An 18395-nucleotide genomic window follows, 5' to 3' on the forward strand; every position below is an offset into this window, starting at 1 on the left:
TTTGACTTTAGCTCGGTTAGGTGATCATGTCATCTTTTAGAAGCTGCTTTTGTGTGGGAACATTAACACGCACACACACGCACACACACGCACGCACACATATCCCGCAGCCTAAATGAAAAGGAAATTGACAAGTACGATATGTGTGGCATTAGAGTCAGTGAGTGGAGCAAGATAAGAGAAAGTGATTGAGAGCTGGGATGAGATATATGGGCAGCTATTCAATCAGCCCGTGTGCCAGGGGACTCCCTCAGCTAATTGTCAAACTCCACCAAGACTGATCTGCTTTCTCACCACTTTCTTCCCATCCTGATTCGGGCCAAGGCCAAAGTAAATCTTTAAGGAGAGGTTTGACCTGCACACCCACTTTCCTGCATTGCTTTTGACATTGATACTTTTTTTCTTAACTCATCTGAGTTCAGTGAATTGATTGAATATATATACAGTAAAGTCTCGTTATATCGATATCGGATATATCGATAGTCCCGGTTATATCGATACTATTTCTATGCACGCACGGAGAAAATTACTTGCAAACAGGGTCGGATATATCGATAGTCCCGGTTATATCGATATTTTTTCGGACTCCCTTGAATATCGATATAACGAGACTTTACTGTATATATATGAACACCCTACATTTTCATTTTCTCCGTCTGCTTGCCACAATTTTCCTCTGCCTCCTATCATTTTCCCCTCGGACAAAATATGTGATTAAGAGAGCGTACCGGTATACATCTGCTTGATGACATACTCTCACACATTTCTAATTGTAGCTTTATTGAACAACCCCCTTCCTATTTCAAGACCCCCTTTAGCCTCCCTGCAATTACAGCTCCTTCCTTGCTTCATCCTTTCTCCTGCCTTGATCTTTGGACATCAATGAGACAATGAGGGTTGTGAGACTTTTGGGATAAAAGATCAGCAAAAGTGGAGAAAGGCAAAAGAGGTAAAGATGTCGCCAGAGATTTGTGAGCACATTTTTGCATGGCCTCATTAAGGCCTTATTCACGTCCGTTCTTTGACAATTTAATGAGCACATTAGATCAACACCTGCTAGGCACCCAAGAAAGGAATACAATATTTTCACTATGTTCACTTTTTGACTACTCTTAACCCAAACACGGTGATATTGTCTGATCTGGTGATATACTTTATACTGTTAAACGACGGCCTATTTTATCCAATTTAATTTTTCTTTTGGCTTCTCAGATTGTACTCTAAGTAATAGATGTCATTAGATTGCACGGCTGCACCTAACACCGCGGCTGACAAGTGCACATCAGTTCAAACGGTCATATCTAAAAGGCTGCAGTGGTACTGTGCTATTAGAACGGCGACTGCAGCGAGCCCATGGCTGAGTGAGCCGGTATGCGATGTAGTAAATAATGCAGTGGTGAAGCTTAGCGTGGTCAGAGTCTATATGAAGTCATTAGCGGTTTTCATTCACTGCATGCAGCAGACCTCATTTTGATGAGGTCATGCAAAGGTAATGTTGTTGGTTGGATTTTTTTAAGGTGCTCCCGGTGAGAGGTCAAAACTAAAGTAGATTAGATGGGCAAAAATATGGCCTAAAATATATATATTTTTCCTGAAATTGATTTCTTTTCCTCCTCTGACCACATGAAACCAATGAAAGTAGAATAGAAATAAAAGGTCACAGTGTTTATCACTAAGGGGTCTTTTACCTTGCCATCAAGACTGTATTTATTTTTCTTTTGTTCACCGTGGCATGTAAGCGAAATGTCAAATGCTTGCCACATTGTTGTGAATCCAAACACTTTAGTCCAAGCTAGCTCAAAGGCCAAAATAGATATAAAATAGCATGGCTTGCTTCATGCTTGATATGCATTTGAATACACATCATACATTGCAAAAAAATCAGGCCACAGACTTATAAATAGGGGCGCTAATGAGTAGGTTTACTATTTGCATATGATTGTCATGTACGGTCAGGAAAAAAAGCATAGGCATGGATATTTGTTCACCTCTTGAACACAGCAATTGTGCATGTCTGCTAGCAAAAGGCACAGAATATCCAAACCAACGTAGTGGGATTTTTATCGCAGAAGACATTCCTGCAAATAGCCAATTCCTCTTCTTTCTGAGAAGCAATGTAAGAAAGATCAGAATTTGAAAAGCTACCAAAGTGAAACCTGTATTAGCTTTAAATTTGAATCTATTCAATCACACACATTTGCAATTGTTTCCAACTATAATGTCATTGAAACACTGGGAAACACCAGATAATACACGATTGACATCGAATCCATCCTGTGTTCTTCCATCACCGTTTGGTTCGGGGCCACCACAAAAATGGACAAAATCCGACTTCAACGGACAGTTAGGACAGCGGAAAAAATCATTGGCACCGCTCTACTTACTCTTGAGGACTTGCAGACTGCAAGATCCAAACTAGGGCGTGGAAAACCCTCCTGGACCCTCCGCACCCTGCCCACCACCTTTTCCAGCTACACCCCTCAGGCAGGCGCTACCGATCCATGCGCACCAAATCCAGCAGACATTTAAACAGCTTCTTCCCCCCAAGTCATTAATTCTTTGAACAGTAGCCCAAATTGAACTGTATAGTGCCTCTTTGCAATTTTTTGATGATGATACTACTGCAGCGTGTTCGACCGGAAACAAATTCCTTGTGTGTTCTACATACTTGGCAATAGAGATGATTCTGATTCTGCTTCTAATTCGGATTCTGATAGGTCACGGCTGTAGTTCAAGTCTGAGCAATGTTCTCCTCCGTTTGTCAAAAAAACGACATTTTATTTCAGCACGATTATGCTGAGCTCAGCCGTAACAGCCGTTGAGCTGAGCAAAGGAGATAATTAAACCGTAGGGAGACACCGAGCCGGAAAGAAATCCAGAGCTGGGGAGGGACAAAGGCAAGAGGCTGAGGAGCCGCTCGGGTCCTAAAGGAGGAGTTTACAGGGCCAGTTTTTAGCCATCATGGCAGGGATATCGAGAAAGTCATTTGTGTCTATCATCAAGCAAATGAAGACGTGCTTGGGTGAAGATGGATAGCTTCATAGACGTGGAAGGCTTGTTATGCTAAGATCTGTTTGGAAAAATGATTACAGGGGTTTAAAATTTCAATCAATATTTGATAGCCACACTGTGCCCGCGTGAGCACGCACACGCTAAGTGGCGGTGGCGTGTGCTTCCAAAAGCCCGTCTCCATGTGTTTACCGAGCGGAATATCTCCTCATTGGTCCTCCTTGCTTCATTGCTGTCATTCCTCCAAAAATCATCGCAGCTATTAGGCTCACGTGGGATCCAAATTTAAGGAACTTTCAAAATCCAATACTCATCTCTGACTGAAATTGCTTTCAAATTAAGCTACTTTAATTCATTATGCTAGCTGCTAGCACATAAAATACGTTTAATCCTTATACATTAAAGAATATAATCAATTGCTCTCAAACAACAAATTAATTTGGTATGGTGTCATCTGAGGATTCTATGCTACCGTGTTAATTCTTGAGTGTACAAATAAAATGAAATTGTCAAACTCATCCGCCGCCCATTCATGGAATTGGGATGTCGTGATTTGCTGCCTATGCTTTAAGTTGTTTTCTTCTGTTTTTCCAGGAACCTTGGAAAATCAGGACTACGGGTGTCTTGCCTCGGACTCGGTAAGTACAGTAAAGTCTCGTTATATCGATATCGGTTATATCGATAGTACTGCTTATTACGATACTATTTCTATGAACGCAAGGAGAAAATTTACATGCCGCAGGATCGGATATATCGATAGTCCGGTTATATCGATATTTTTTCCGACTCCCGAGAATATCGATATAACGAGACTTTACTGTATATGTAATTTCACTTTCTTGGGTAACTCAGTTAGAAATTATTGCACTGTGTGTCGAGTCATTCAAAACATTTCACAAGTAAAAAGCTCAGTGCACTCAACAAAGATGAGACTTGTTTGTCATTAAATCAATGCCTATACCGTGACGTGACCCTCAACATACACACTCAAACACGATCACAGAAAGAAATCCCCTTGGCTATTGTGACTGTGATAGCTGTCTTGTTGACTCGTGCGCTTCGCCTTCATCTAAGTGACCTGCTTCAAATTGATGGAACTGTGCAGAACAGAAAAGGTCATCCGAATGAATTCCAACTGTCTGCCATGCATTTCGCCACGGGTAGACACGATGTGGACAGTGCAAGAGGGGCTCAGGAGAAACACAGAAGAGATGTTGCCAAGATAATTCCGGATATGTGTGTGCGTGCGTGTGTCTGTGTGCGTGTACTGGATCATAAAATTCAAAATTGATACTTGTCGCTTGAGGTACAGCCAGTCTGTTTTGAGTGCATTGTCAAGGTGTCCTTGAACAAGTCACTAAACACCCCCCAAACGGCATTTTTTTTTTTACTTTGTTACTTCTGGGTTGAGGTAACGCTGGCGCGTGTGGCTGCCGCTGCTCACCCACAGAAAAAATATCCTATGGCTGTAACATGTCATTGAGAGTTTTGAAAGGCACTTAATATATATATATATATATATATATATATATATATATATACAGTAAAGTCTCGTTATATCGATATCGGATATATCGATAGTCCCGGTTATATCGATACTATTTCTATGCACGCACGGAGAAAATTACATGCAAACAGGGTCGGATATATCGATAGTCCCGGTTATATCGATATTTTTTCGGACTCCCTTGAATATCGATATAACGAGACTTTACTATATATATATATATATATATATATATATATATATATATATATATATATATATATATATATATATATATATATATATATGGGAACCCCTCCTTCCTGAGTTGTGAAGACAGCTTCCTCTAATAAGGAATAAATTTTCGAGTCTGCCTTTTCACTTTAAATGCCTTAGTATCAGGAACAACACTGAGTTATCATATTAACAATAGTTGCATAACAACCTTAGGTACATTCACCAGGAGTCAGAGAAAAGGAAGTGATTGACGTTGACAGATATTTCATTTCTATCAAACCGCAAAAAACTCTGCTTGATCAGATTATGTGCAGCGGCAACGTTTTCATAACACACTGAGCCCTCACTCAGACACAGAGCAACAACTGGACATCCACAGCGGGAAATATAATTGCCGCAATGGAAACAGCTTAAAGGACAACTGACGTCTTCGGACAAGTTGTGTCCATAATTTGTTAAATGGCTTCAAATGACTTCTACTGAGCGTATTTTAAAAAGATTCCACCGCATATAGCTATATTTTACGTTTTAAGACTTGCGCTGAATATTCCGGAAGTCTTGTTTTTGAGTTAGTGACGAGTCCTCACCCTACGTCACTGAATGAACGCCCCTGAACGAAAAAAGGACACATTGTAGCAGTCCTTTCATCACGTCAATGCATTTTGCTGTACTTGTTTGGTCTGAAATCTTCGTGTTGTACCAAAAAGAGGCAGAAGAGGGCGACAAAGCTCAGTGTAAGGAGTTAATCAGCCTATGGAAACGGGCTGATTAATTCCCTAAACGGAGCTTTGTCGCCATTTTCTGCCTCTTTTTTAGTGCTACATTTTCCTCCCCTATTACCTCAAAATGGTACGGAATAAATTCTTTAATTGATTGCAAACATGTATGCTTTCCTCTTCAGAACTATTTGAATCATATTCATAACTGGATGAGTAAAAAGAAAGTATATTCTCTGAATCTGAAGCCATTGTTTTGCTTCTCCAGCAAGGCAAGACGTCTTGGGTTGACGCCACGAACAAGGGGGCGGGATCTTCTGAAACTTGCCACTTCTGGGTTCATTTTTTTGCAGATTTTGGACACTTTAAGTCATTTTTATTTTTATTATTCATTATTTTTTATATTTATTATTACATATAATAAGTCATTATTATTATTATTTAAGTCATTTTATTAATGCTTTATTATTATTTTAGATGCTATAAAACGTTTTTCTGATGTCAGGAAACAAAAAAGTGATGTCGGTTGTCCTTTAAACGGTTGATTGGACACACATCCGCACACGCACGCACACAGGCACACACGCATACACACACACACACACACACACACACACACACACACACACACACACACACACACACACACACACACACACACACACACACACACACACACACACACACACACACACACACACACACACACACACACCTGCCAGCAGAGAAATGCTTAGAACAGCTATTTCAAAGGTATTTGCAAAATAAATACTAGAAAAAAACACTCTCCATGATCACATAATGGCTCTGGGCAGACAGTAGGTGAGATGATCTGAAGTCGGCATGGTTACAGATCTCAACAATTCTTCAAATTAGCCCCCATCGTGAGCAGAGCATATGATTTTATACGCCATCACGGACACGTCGGAAGCAACTGGATGAACAGTTGAGGAATTTGGTTGCCTGTGGTGGCTTTTAACCTCTTGTATATCTCCTGTTTTGTTTACCTAAGCTAATCAGCAGCATGTTGTCTGACATGCACGCTCATTTTGCACAATGCTCGCGGTCACGCGCATGCGCATCATTATCATAAAGCGCTAACCGACAGTCACGCGTCGTACTCATTAATATAAGGATAAATTGTTTTTTTTAATGCAAGTTCATTTTTCTTCTCCAGGTACATGGGTGACTTTTGGGGGTCAGATAACAGATGAGGTAGGCTGCATTTTCTTCTCGTGCTTTTATTCAGGGGAGGAAAAAATGTTTTTTTTTCTTGCTCTACAGTGCCCGTTGTCACTGCCTGTTTTGCCCTGTAGCATTGCCGCATCTCTACACACGCACACACAAACACTGTGTGCAAAATAAGGGACATAAAAAAGTTAAGTTATGTAACTGTACTATTTGTCTTACCCTAAAAACTCAGTGCCATGGAGTCACACGCCTCCCTCCCGGCCGTTATTCTTCAGTTCAATGTCACCGGTGACATCCTGTCACTTTCATAGTTTTAGTTCAGGATAACCTATTGGTCAGAGAAATATTTTAGATAATCCAAGAATTGGCCCTTTCCTGACTCATATTAGAAAGGAGGGGTGGTGGGGGGGGGGGGGGGTATTAGGATTTCATGTGCTTCAGCATCCCCCTTCTTTGCTTCAACGTTTCTGTTGTCATCAACTGATCAATACCATGCCCTCCAGACTGATTGTGTTGAAGAGGCTTTGTTTGACAATACCGGCTGGCAACGAGCCGGGTTTAATGGTGATAAATGGCCATTGGCTCAACACGGTGGACATTGCCGTTGCTCTTTAATTCAATCTCATTTGTTTCTTGGTTTATTTCGAAGCACTCGGACAGTAGGTACACGATCAGCCTTTATTTTCTAGAAAGCTTTATCCTCATTAGGGTAGCGGGGGCTGCTGGACCCAATCCCAGCCGTCTTCGGGCACTAGGCGGGGGACACCCTGAATTGGTTGCTAGCCACTCACACAGCACACAGTGACAAACAACCATTCACTGTCATACTCACAAATCGGGACAATCTGGAGCGTTCAATCAGCCTGCCATGCATGTTTTTGGAACATGGGAGGAAACCGGAGGACCCGGAAGAAACTCACGTAGGCCTGGGGAGAACATGCAACTCCACACAGAGAGGCCGGACCGGGTCTCTGCACTGTGAAGTCGGCATGCTCACCACTCGACTACCGAGCCGCCCTGTTTTTACTTTTTATCAATTTGGGGATATTTATTTGTTCTGTTTTTTTAACTCATTCACTGCTAGACGATGTGCAAATGTGTCCCCTCCAATGCCAAGATTTTGGTCATTTTCACTCATATTGCATGACCCACAGAATTTTGAGTTTTAGGACTACATAAACATATAATGCAACATAAGAAATCACAGACTCTCTTCTTTCATCAAAAAAAATCTGAAAAAATGTTTATGTTGATCTTATTTGGCTCTAGAGTTATCTGCAATGGAAGTTGGGGCGGCTGTACAAAAGGCAACTGTTGCCCCCTCGTGAGAGGGAAAAACATTGCCAGAGGTCTGACCAGTGCTTTATCGGCACCCCACCCCCAGCAAGAAAACACAAAACCCGAACAAATTCGGGAATGGCACTCCACGTCATCCTTTTCAATTGCCGAATAAATTCGGGAATGGCAGTGAATGAGTTAAACAAGTGCAATAACAAAAAGCCCTGGACATTCAAGGATGTTGCTTATGGTTCCTAATTGCAAGATGGAGCTCGCAGCAACTAATGGTTCAACTCATATTGCCAGGTTGCAGAGCAGCTCATGACCATTGCCTATGAAAGCGGGATCAATCTCTTCGACACAGCTGAAGTCTATGCCGGTGGCAGGTGCGTGTTGTCCGGTTTCCAAACAATCTCGCTCCAATTCACAGTATTTTATATTACTGTATGTTGTCAACTGAGATGGGGTTTCACGTTATTTTTGTTCAACATTTCCAGGGCCGAAGTTATCCTTGGAACCATCATCAAGAAGAAGTGTTGGAGGTAATGACATGACGGCACTTTTATCTATCAGCCCAGTTCACATTTCTACCATTAAAAAGTTTAAATGGAAACAAATAAACTAATACTATATTGAAGATAAGGAAGTCAAAGCAACTGAACTTAAAGATTGGCTGCAGTCGGCAGAACCTCTGATTGGAATACAAAAAAAATTACGATGGAAAGATGCTGTATCGACACTGAAAATAATTCACTACCAACTGTAAAATCAACACAGCAACCATCTTTTAAGGTTTCTTTCTTTTTCTATTTTCTTAGGAGATCCAGCTTGGTCATCACCACCAAACTTTACTGGGGAGGAAAGTTAGTTCCATTCAACATTTTTTAAATTCTTTATCAAATATGAAAAAAATATGTTTGCCAAATTGTAAATCTGGCAAAGAAAATAAAATCATTGGTCATCTTGTTTTTTTTTTTTTTTTCGTGCACCCAGAGCAGAGACAGAGAGAGGCTTGTCTCGAAAACACATTATTGAAGGTATGGCTAAAAACACCACAACTTGTTTCACTTCATCATGAATGAAGTCATAAGCGTTTGTTAATTTATACGGTCTGAAAGGTCTGAAAGGCTCGCTACAGAGGATGCAGTTGGAGTACGTCGATGTCGTTTTTGCCAATCGCCCTGACAGCAACACGCCGATGGAAGGTGAGGCAAGACCTGTCCCAATCAACTGTGAAACCACAATCGGGTCACGAAGACGTCCAAGATGAAAACACGCCATGTTTGTCTGGCTTCACAGTTGTGAGGTCCCGGGTTCACAGTTTTCATGTACATTTTGCGAGGACGAGTGCATACAACTCATGATTGACATTGACAGAGATTTGCATGTGTCTGACAGAGATCGTCCGGGCCATGACCTATGTGATCAACCAAGGGATGGCAATGTACTGGGGAACGTCTCGGTGGACAGGGATGGAGATCATGGTAAGACACCTTGAAAGAATCATTTGTAATGAATGACATGAACTCATTCACTGCCAGACGATGTGCAAATGTGTCCACTCCAGTGCCAGAGTTTTTGTCATTTTCAACTGAAATTGCAGGACCCACAGAATATTGAGTTTTAGGACTATATAAACATTCAATGCAGCGTAAGAAACCTTAGACTCTCTTCATTCATCAGAAAAAAAATATGCAGATCTTATTTGGATCTGAAGTTATCTGCAATGGAAGTGGGGTGGCTGTAAAAAAGGAAAATGCTTCCCCCTCGCGGGAGGAAGTCTGACCGAAGCTTGAAACACAAACCCCGCAATAAAAAAAAATTAAAAAAAATCGGGAATGGCACTCCACGTTATGCTTAAATTCCGGAATGGTAGTAAACGAGTTACAAAAAAATAACGATTGTTGATCAAAATTTAAAACTTCTAGCCAATTAAAGTGAAATTGCCCCATCAATGTCTTTATTATTTTTTATCTTGTCCTATTTTCTCATGACTGCATATAAATTTTGCTGGATTTTTGTTCTTGCAGGAGGCCTACTCAGTGGCAAGACAGTTTAATCTGATCCCACCAGTGTGTGAGCAGGCGGAGTACCACCTCTTCCAGAGGGAGAAAGTGGAAGTGCAACTGCCTGAACTTTATCACAAGATAGGAAAGGAGTCTTTGCTGTCATCCTTTCTTATTTTCTACTTTCCACAATACTCCTTCCGTTTACCTACGTAGTCCTCTTTGCCTTCTCCTCGGTTGCAGGAGTTGGAGCGATGACTTGGTCGCCGCTGGCATGCGGAATCATTACAGGGAAATATGAGAATGGCATTCCTGAATCTTCCAGGGCTTCCATGAAGGTACGGACACTCATTGGACTTTTCTGCAGGTTCTTTGGCTTGCTCTCACATTCCAACATATTCGGTAAATTGAAAAGTTATCATCCGTAAAATGCTGCCCTTTTCTCATAACGCATTTTAAACAGGCCCATGAAAAACAGATGACATATAAAGTGAGACGAAATAATAACACTGTATTTTCCCCACTATGACGCTTCAGATTAAAAGGTGCACTTTTAATGAATGTCCTATTTTAATGAATGTCCTATTTTAAATGGTTTAAATGTTTTATATATATATATATATATATATATATATATATATCGATATTCAAGGGAGTCCGAAAAAATATCGATATAACCGGGACTATCGATATATCCGACCCTGTTTGCATGTAATTTTCTCAGTGCGTGCATAGAAATAGTATCGATATAACCGGGACTATCGATATATCCGATATCGATATAACGAGACTTTACTGTATATATATATATATATATATATATGGAACTTGATGCGGCTTGGAATTGAAGCGGATTTACAACAAAGCAAAGAAATTTAAAATCAGATTTGCAAGAAATCTGAATATTGATCCAATTATAAGACACATCAGATTCTCAAACGCACTGTTGGCATTTGAGAAAATGTGATGCTTTTGGGTACCCATTATGTTGCAGACAATACATTAATTTAAAATATAACTGGAAGAAAAGTTGAAGGTTTGTTCCATTTTATTTTAAATAATTTCAAAAAGATGAATACAAATTTCATGAAAATGTGTCTCGTGTTTTATTTTATGTAGTTCTGTTTTAGCTCTTGACTTCCCCACTTTTGGCCTCTTCCAGTCTTATCAATGGCTTCGAGAAAAAATAGTGAGTGAAGACGGACGAAAGCAGCAAGGCAAGCTGAAAGACCTCAACCACATTGCAGAGAAGCTGGGCTGCACGCTACCTCAACTGGCTGTGGGTAAGTCACACTCGAGCTGTGGTTTGTCATATTTATCACCAACAAAGTCAATATCTCACTTTAGTAATAGTAATATCTTACTTTCTCAAAGAACTAAAACAAAATCTCAAATAGGCAATTGCATACACATGATTAAAAAAAAGATACATAAAAAATAAACCGAGGTCATTCCAAAATCATCACTTGTCAATAACAATGAAAGTGATCTACCTACTTGAAAGAAACTTTGACACCGTCCTCTCCCTGCAGCTTGGTGTTTAAGGAATGAAGGTGTGAGTTCAGTCCTATTGGGAACATCCAACCCCGAGCAGCTCACAGAGAACCTTGGAGCCATTCAGGTGAGAACATGGGTACGCTGCTTCTTTTCCACATTGCTAGTCTTCATTAGGATTGTGGGTGAGCTTGAGTAGATCACAGATTATTTTGGCCAAGGTGCACCCTTCTTCTGCACCCAATTGTATTTCTAAAGAATTCGCACCTCCTCCCAGTATCAATTTTCACTCGTCTCACATCCAGGTCCTTCCCAAGATGACATCTCATGTGGTATCTGATATAGACCACATTCTGGGCAACAGGCCGTACAGTAAGAAGGACTACCGCTCGTAGACCTTGCTTGTACTACCCTCTCCCCTCCAAGTGGTCAAGGCTGTGACAGACTTGTCATACTGCCTACGGTGGACCTGCTGTGGCTTACTACAGACTGGAACAGACCCCGCATTGCATGACCTGTACTGTCTGAACTGCCTTGCTAGGATCCACGAGCCTATTTGCTTCGGCAGCGTCGCCTGTTTCGTATCCATCTCCACACACGGTGCAGGTGTTAAATATGATATATATATATATATATATATATATATATATATATATATATATATATATATATATATATATATATATATATATATATATATATATATATATATATATATAATCTAGTAGCTAATGGTTGGCCACCTTCAGACACCCACAAACTCCACAATAGATCAGTCCCAAATGTCTGCGTGTCTTAGTGTGTGGCGGGCGTGCAATGGATGAGTTACAATGTGTGAATGTAAAAGGATGTAAAGTAAGACAAGAAGATAAGTAAAGAGAAAAATTAATTTTCATCTCGACATTTGAGATGATGTTTATTTGGATGCTGATTCCCAGGTAGTAAAAAAAAACAATGGCAACTGTAGCGACCACTCAAAGAAAAGGCAAAGGTTGTAAAATAATTCATTTTATTATTCTTGATGAAGTATTGTTTACTTGACAGATTCATGAAAATACAAGGAGTTATTGAAGTATTTTTTTACATGCATATCCTACTTTAGTGACGATAAAATTAATTGATTATAATGAAATTATTTTAAATCATGAATCTATTTTAATGAAACACTTTTTAGGGTGTGACAGATGAAATAATGCAACAAATATCGACTGTCTTTGCTCAGTGCACTGGATTGATAGAAGGTGTGGGTTGTACATCTTTAAGTCCCGTGTCCTACATACTTAGTCCACCTCTGCTCTCAGGCGACTTGTACATGACGAGTGACACATCAGCATTTCAAGAAAAAGTGCCTTGCTTTGAGAGGAACTTCAAAATACAGTAGAGGAGCAGGATAAGTAAGTCTCTTTCATACAGATGCCACAAAAGCCAGAAGAGAAGAGCATGCATTTGTCAGCGTTTGCCTTTCACACAGAGTCCAGCAAAGCAGGATACAGTATTTATTGAAAGGATTGTGCTTGCAACATAAACATCCTTCATCGCCGACCTATCAAGTAGCTTGATGGAGTGCACAGCCAATAGGCCTTTTTAAAAATGGCTAAGTAGGCATCATTAATCATAATCATAATCGATAAATAGATGCATGTTTCCTCTAATGCTTCGGTTTAACAAAGCACACAATTATAACAAGCACACAACTGCTTAAAAAATAGAAAAAAAAGATGTGTAAAAAAAAAAAAGATGTGTAAGGGAATTTTGTGGTTCCGTTGGACAGGTGGAGTGATGCCGCCCCCATGTGGCCACTAGAGGAACTTCATTCATGTTCCATTTTCATTTCTGGCTATCGTCGAAACCCGATGATTGTTATTATATTATTGGTTAATATATTATGATGTACATGTATGTAGATATTTTTAAGATGCATATTTGAGTCACTCATTTGCAAAGTGTATTATGAAGGGCATTTATTTTTCAACAATAAAACAGCTGAGTGAAATTATCACAAAGTCAGAAGAAATAACAGCAGATGACTTTGCCAACCAGGCATTAAAAATGATCAATTCATAAAATAGGTGATGTGCAGTCATGTCACTCATGAAAGGCAATGTGTCCCTGGTGTGTGGAAAAAAGACGTATCAGGATTTGTGTAAATAGTTTTCTCAGTCAGTGATGTGCCTTGATGAGGGCCCCGACCCCCAAAGGAGGATGAGTTTCATTTCATTGTTACATGTGTGCGGGGAGACAAGTGAGTAGTAGCCAAATAGACGTAAAGGTTCTAAAATCAGTTAATAGTATGACTTCATTTAAATCTAAATGACATTTCTTTACTTGTTTCATTGGATGGAACCTGTTTTTAGTTGAGGTAACATGTCACTCACTCCGAAGTATGTTCCCCTGCAGATTATAGACTGAAAATAAAATCCGGAATAAATGCTAATGGAAAATAACTACTCTGGTCCTTTTTTTGTACTTGGAGAGTAGTTACTATATCAATACTTAAAATCCCACCAAGAAAAGTGGAGACATTCATCAATTAAAACACACAATGACAATTGTTTTTTTTGTTTTGTTTTTATTGTAACAAAAAAGATATACCCAGAGCAAGAGCCTCCAGATTTTTTGATCATGAATTTCATGAAGTTGAAATGTGATACTGTTCCTCAATCCCAACTTTACTGAAAAGTACTCAACCCAAATATCCCACCCTTCACCATCATCAACTACTTGGATCCGGTGGACAGCAGAGCAATGAGTCCAGAGGATGCCCCAATTGACAAGATGTAGTTGCTGTGGGGAGGGGGAGTTAAGGCAAAAACTACCCTTTTTGCTTGTTGCAAAGAAGAAATTTTCTTGAGCCATTTGTGCAGGGTGATAAAAAAAAGGATACACGGCAGGGTTGAAGTTCTTGAGCAAGAAGAAAGAAGCGACGATGACAAGCACCAAGAAGAGGGTGTTGTTGTAGAAGATGGAGAACGTGGTAGCCTCGTAGTCAGCAACCTCATTTTTCTTCCACAGGATCCTGAGGCAACAGAAAACCGCAGCTAAAGTAATGTGAGAAACGGACACTGCCGCGTCTGCTGTGTCTTCTACTCAATATTTGAAATCACCTCTCATCCTTTTCCTTGCGGGACATCTTGCGATTGTCGGCCTCGGACAGCTTCCTGGTCACCTCCTTGGAAACTGCATCCTCGCGTTTCTGAGCAACTCTAGAAGGATTTTTTTTTTTTTTTTGGGGGGGGGGGGGGGTGACAAGAAATGGTGTTTGATTAATTCGAGTACCATCCAGACGTTGTGGACACCCTCTTTATTTGTCTTACAGAAACAATCTGTTTCGTCCGTCCATCTTACTTGTGCTTGAGAACAAACTTGACATTCTTGTAGGCAAAAGCCACCAAGTAGGTGCTTGCCAGAGTCATCACAGTGTACAGGAACGCAGACTGGATCAGGTCCATGTGCCATATCCTCCAGAATAGCCCTAGAGACACAAGGGATCCAAAGGAGGCATGAAGTCGACTGAAGAAATTACACAGGTGTAAAATGGGAATTACTCCATTGCGACACAAATTAAGGTTTTCTTGTCTTATCTTAGAAGCTTTCCTGTAGCAGCACATCTATGCTAACATTAGCATACATCCACGTTTTATTTCACTTGTGGCCGATTGCTAAACTTATTTCTTCAAATTTTAGCACCGTATCTGATGTTTACTTTTGGGTCCCGCGGAGATATTTGACAGCGTGGCAGAGTTGCAGTACGCAATTAACCGCAGCGAGTGACTCACAGATCGGGATGGCAGAAACAACGAGAGCATTGGCGTAGAATAGCGCGGTGGACTTTGTCGAGAGGTTTCTGCTGAAGTCCTGGAGGAGAAGGTCTTCCTCTGATTGCTGTTTGTTGGTGACTTTAGGCGCCATAATTTGCGAGGAGTGACAGAACGTCCTAGTTGACTGCTCGGCTAACGACAGAAGAGGAGTGACACGTCGCTAGGAGAACTCGAGAGAGACGCGTCAGCATTAAACCGGAAGTACAACGCTTGCTTTCTTCTTCTGAATCGACGTTCGGCAACGAAATGCACCGTTCCAACAACAGCGCCGTGGACAGTTAACACATGGTAATTGCAAATGAGTAGTTTAAATTGAAGCAATGCTGTGGTTCAATCAGTCTTGTCAAGTGATTATTGAGTTTAAAAAGTGTCAATTAACTTAGACTCGCCTCGTAGAATAGTAATCAGTAAAAGTCTTACATTTCTCAAATGTCAACTCAACTTTATTCACAGAGCACTGAAAAACAACCACGGATCCATAAACGCGCTTTACATAAAGTAAAAATCATCCATCCATCCATCCATCCATCCATCCATCCATCCATCCATCCATCCATCCATCCATCCATCCATCCATCCATCCATTTTCCATACCGCTTATCCTCATTAGGGTCGCGGGGGGTGCCGGAACCTATCTCAGCTGTCTTCAGGCACGAGGCAGGGGACACCCTGAATTGGTTGCCAGTCAATCGCAGATAACTGAAAAAAAGCACAAGTCAAACAATACATTCATAACATCCACCCACCCCTCTTATCCCCATCCTATGTGTATTATGAATTATTGATTAGTTTGCATTCCTGCATGGTTTATAGTCAGAAGTGTTTTGCTTGGATGGAGCCCTGAACAAACGCACACACATTCCAAATATAATTTGCATAGCGCATTTACATTGCTGCTCTCCTCTCAAGTCCTTTTTTGTCCCTATGCCGTCATCCAAAGATTACCAAAGACATGTTGTTTGCTCTTGCAGACCAATTGAAAACAAGCAGACAGATATTTAACCTGATGGTGACCCCACATCGTAGCTTAGCCCCCTGCTGCGCGGCTCTCTTTCTTAACTCTGCAGCAGGCAGCGTGTGTGCGTGTGAACGAGTGTGATGCACCCAGGCAGGTTTGCGTGATGTCCCTTTGGGCGTAGAGTTTAAGGATTAACGGAGCACTTCAGGGTGCGTAGAAGGAGAAAACTAGGAGGAGCAGGAAGAGATCCCAAATGGCCTGCTCATACAATGCCAGGTTCAGTCACTCTTGTGTTGATTACTTTGGCTTTGGAGACACCACAGGCACGATGACGAACACGCACGCACGCACGCACGCACGCACGCACGCACGCACACGCACGCACACGCACGCACACATGCTGACGATGGTGTGCCTGGCAATACTCTGACTGTAGCCTCAAGTGTGTTCATGACAGATCACCTAAAGTAGAGCCCTTGTCTTCCTTTTCAATGACTTTGTCACACTTGCCTAAGGGTAAACTGCGGGAGTCCTACTTTACATATGCATGTGTAACGGAGTTGTACACTAAGATTATTAAATTATGACGGAAGTCACACATGCCTCTACATATAGTATATCAATGTGTGTCTACTATGTGTGTATGAAAAAAGCCTTATCAGGCCGGGGTGAAGTCGATTTGCAGTGGATATTGGTCAACCTGTGATTTGTTTGGATTTTAATGGAGAAAAAAATACTTTCAAATCACTGCAAATTCTTTATTGATGCGAAGTGATAATAATATGATACTACTACTAGTACTAATACTACCACCACCACTACCACTACTATAACTATTACTACTACTACTACTACTACTACTACTATCAACAACAACAACAACAACAACAACAACAACAACAACAACAACAACAGCAAGTGATTGGCTGAAGTAACCACTTCAGGGTTCAGCCTGTGATTGGCTGGTAACCACGTCAGGGTTCACCGCACCTTCTGTCCAGCACGCCCGCCATACTCATGAGTTCACGCGGATTAGAAATTGCTAATATTGATAAATAATAATAGGAATATGTTTTGTAATGCTTCTTTATTATGGCTGTATTGTTTGAAGCATTTTATGAATTGTACAATGATCATTAAAACAATTAAAAAAAAAAACAGTTGATTAGCATCCATATTTATCATTTTCATGGTATCCATTGTTTGGATGAATGATGCAAAAAGTATCAAGTCAAAGACAAATCAAAACCTTCGTGTAAAGTTAACCATTTGAACTGAACTGATCTATTACCACTGACAATGGTTCAAACCATTTTTAACTCTGGAATGTCTCTTTTTTTAAAAAGTCATACGCTAGCAGCAAGTATGAATATGCAAGCCTTGTCATGTATTCAGTGTCATCTCAGAGGTGTACTGAGTAGACTGCAAAGCATCCCTTTGGAAGCAGAAGCAAAGAACTCAAGAGTGACACGCCAACACTCATTTAAAATGACATTTGCCTTGACTCTGAACAAATTATTTTGCAACTTGGTTTGAACTACAAGCAAGCAGACAAGTGGTCATATGCTCCCTTTGATGATTTGAAGCAAAATAACATATATGCATGATATGCATGTTTCATTTCTGAAATGTGGCATCTGCTCCGGAGTGAAAGAGCTCACATGAAGGGAGCTTGTGGGCACGTTCTTTGTTTTTTCTTCATTTCCTCCACAAGAATTGGAACATTCCACAGTGCGCGGCTTTCTTCTGCCGATTAAAGCTTAGAAGGCGCCAATGCAGCCCATGACTGATTTTCCTCATGAAATAATTTTATCAGAACAAGCAGAATTTGTGTCAAACGGCAACTAAAATAACTTTGTATTGCAAAATAATGCAGCACATTTGCAGAGCTTTGCACGCTTTAATTCGACGAAGTAGAACAGTTGTGCAGTCACTTTTCCGAGATCCATATTTCCGTGTTTGTATAAAAATTGACATTTTTCAACTTGAGCATGTTATAATTTCTGTCACTTAGAAGCATAATAGTAGTAGTTAACATATCTGCCTCACATGTATGCAGTTTAAGATTGTGTGGAGTTTGCATGTTCTCCCCAGATTTAAAACGAGGAGACAAGGAAAATATAAGGGCCATCTGTCCATTTTTCCGACCCGGTTCCTCCTCATAAGGGTCGCTGGAGTTGCTGGAGCCTATCCTTGCTGTCT

At 40.6% G+C, this 18395-nt stretch overlaps 2 protein-coding genes across 4 annotated transcripts in view; one reads left to right on the forward strand and one right to left on the reverse strand.

Annotated features, from left to right (window-relative positions):
* The window catches only part of kcnab1a (potassium voltage-gated channel subfamily A regulatory beta subunit 1a), a 33209-nt gene extending 21243 nt beyond the window's left edge, over nucleotides 1-11966 (forward strand). For all 3 annotated transcript variants that reach the window (XM_089013668.1, XM_089013666.1, XM_089013669.1), the window contains exons 2-14: nucleotides 3604-3647; nucleotides 6626-6663; nucleotides 8224-8303; nucleotides 8415-8459; nucleotides 8736-8780; nucleotides 8911-8954; nucleotides 9036-9122; nucleotides 9316-9401; nucleotides 9948-10066; nucleotides 10165-10261; nucleotides 11086-11206; nucleotides 11456-11544; nucleotides 11723-11966. In XM_089013668.1, coding sequence (XP_088869794.1) covers nucleotides 3604-3647; nucleotides 6626-6663; nucleotides 8224-8303; nucleotides 8415-8459; nucleotides 8736-8780; nucleotides 8911-8954; nucleotides 9036-9122; nucleotides 9316-9401; nucleotides 9948-10066; nucleotides 10165-10261; nucleotides 11086-11206; nucleotides 11456-11544; nucleotides 11723-11812 — 985 coding nt within the window. In that variant the 3' untranslated portion in view covers nucleotides 11813-11966. The remainder of the gene's footprint in view (nucleotides 1-3603; nucleotides 3648-6625; nucleotides 6664-8223; nucleotides 8304-8414; nucleotides 8460-8735; nucleotides 8781-8910; nucleotides 8955-9035; nucleotides 9123-9315; nucleotides 9402-9947; nucleotides 10067-10164; nucleotides 10262-11085; nucleotides 11207-11455; nucleotides 11545-11722) is intronic.
* Nucleotides 11967-13966: 2000 nt separating this feature from the next.
* On the reverse strand, nucleotides 13967-15422 carry ssr3 (signal sequence receptor, gamma). The gene is made up of 5 exons (XM_089014308.1): nucleotides 15194-15422; nucleotides 14763-14889; nucleotides 14522-14620; nucleotides 14302-14433; nucleotides 13967-14201 (listed from the first exon to the last, which is right to left on the reverse strand). Exons 1-5 carry the CDS (start codon nucleotides 15324-15326, stop codon nucleotides 14135-14137), a joined length of 558 nt encoding a protein of 185 aa, XP_088870434.1. The 5' UTR covers nucleotides 15327-15422; the 3' UTR covers nucleotides 13967-14134.
* Nucleotides 15423-18395: the final 2973 nt, after the last annotated feature.

Source organism: Hippocampus bargibanti, linkage group LG14 (genome assembly GCF_051943395.1).
Source record: "Hippocampus bargibanti isolate YZ-2025 linkage group LG14, ASM5194339v1, whole genome shotgun sequence".
Lineage (NCBI taxonomy): Eukaryota > Metazoa > Chordata > Actinopteri > Syngnathiformes > Syngnathidae > Hippocampus > Hippocampus bargibanti.

What these genes read in the sequence shown, in the direction of transcription:
- ssr3 (XM_089014308.1), bottom strand. Translation starts at nt 15,326, where the DNA reads ATGGCGCCTAAAGTCACCAACAAACAGCAATCAGAGGAAGACCTTCTC. An exon ending in TGTTTCTGCCATCCCGATCT is followed by an intron (nt 14,890 to 15,193) that starts GTGAGTCACTCG and finishes TTGTGTCTCTAG; the next exon opens with GGCTATTCTGGAGGATATGG. An exon ending in CGCAAGGAAAAGGATGAGAG is followed by an intron (nt 14,434 to 14,521) that starts GTGATTTCAAAT and finishes CTGTTGCCTCAG; the next exon opens with GATCCTGTGGAAGAAAAATG.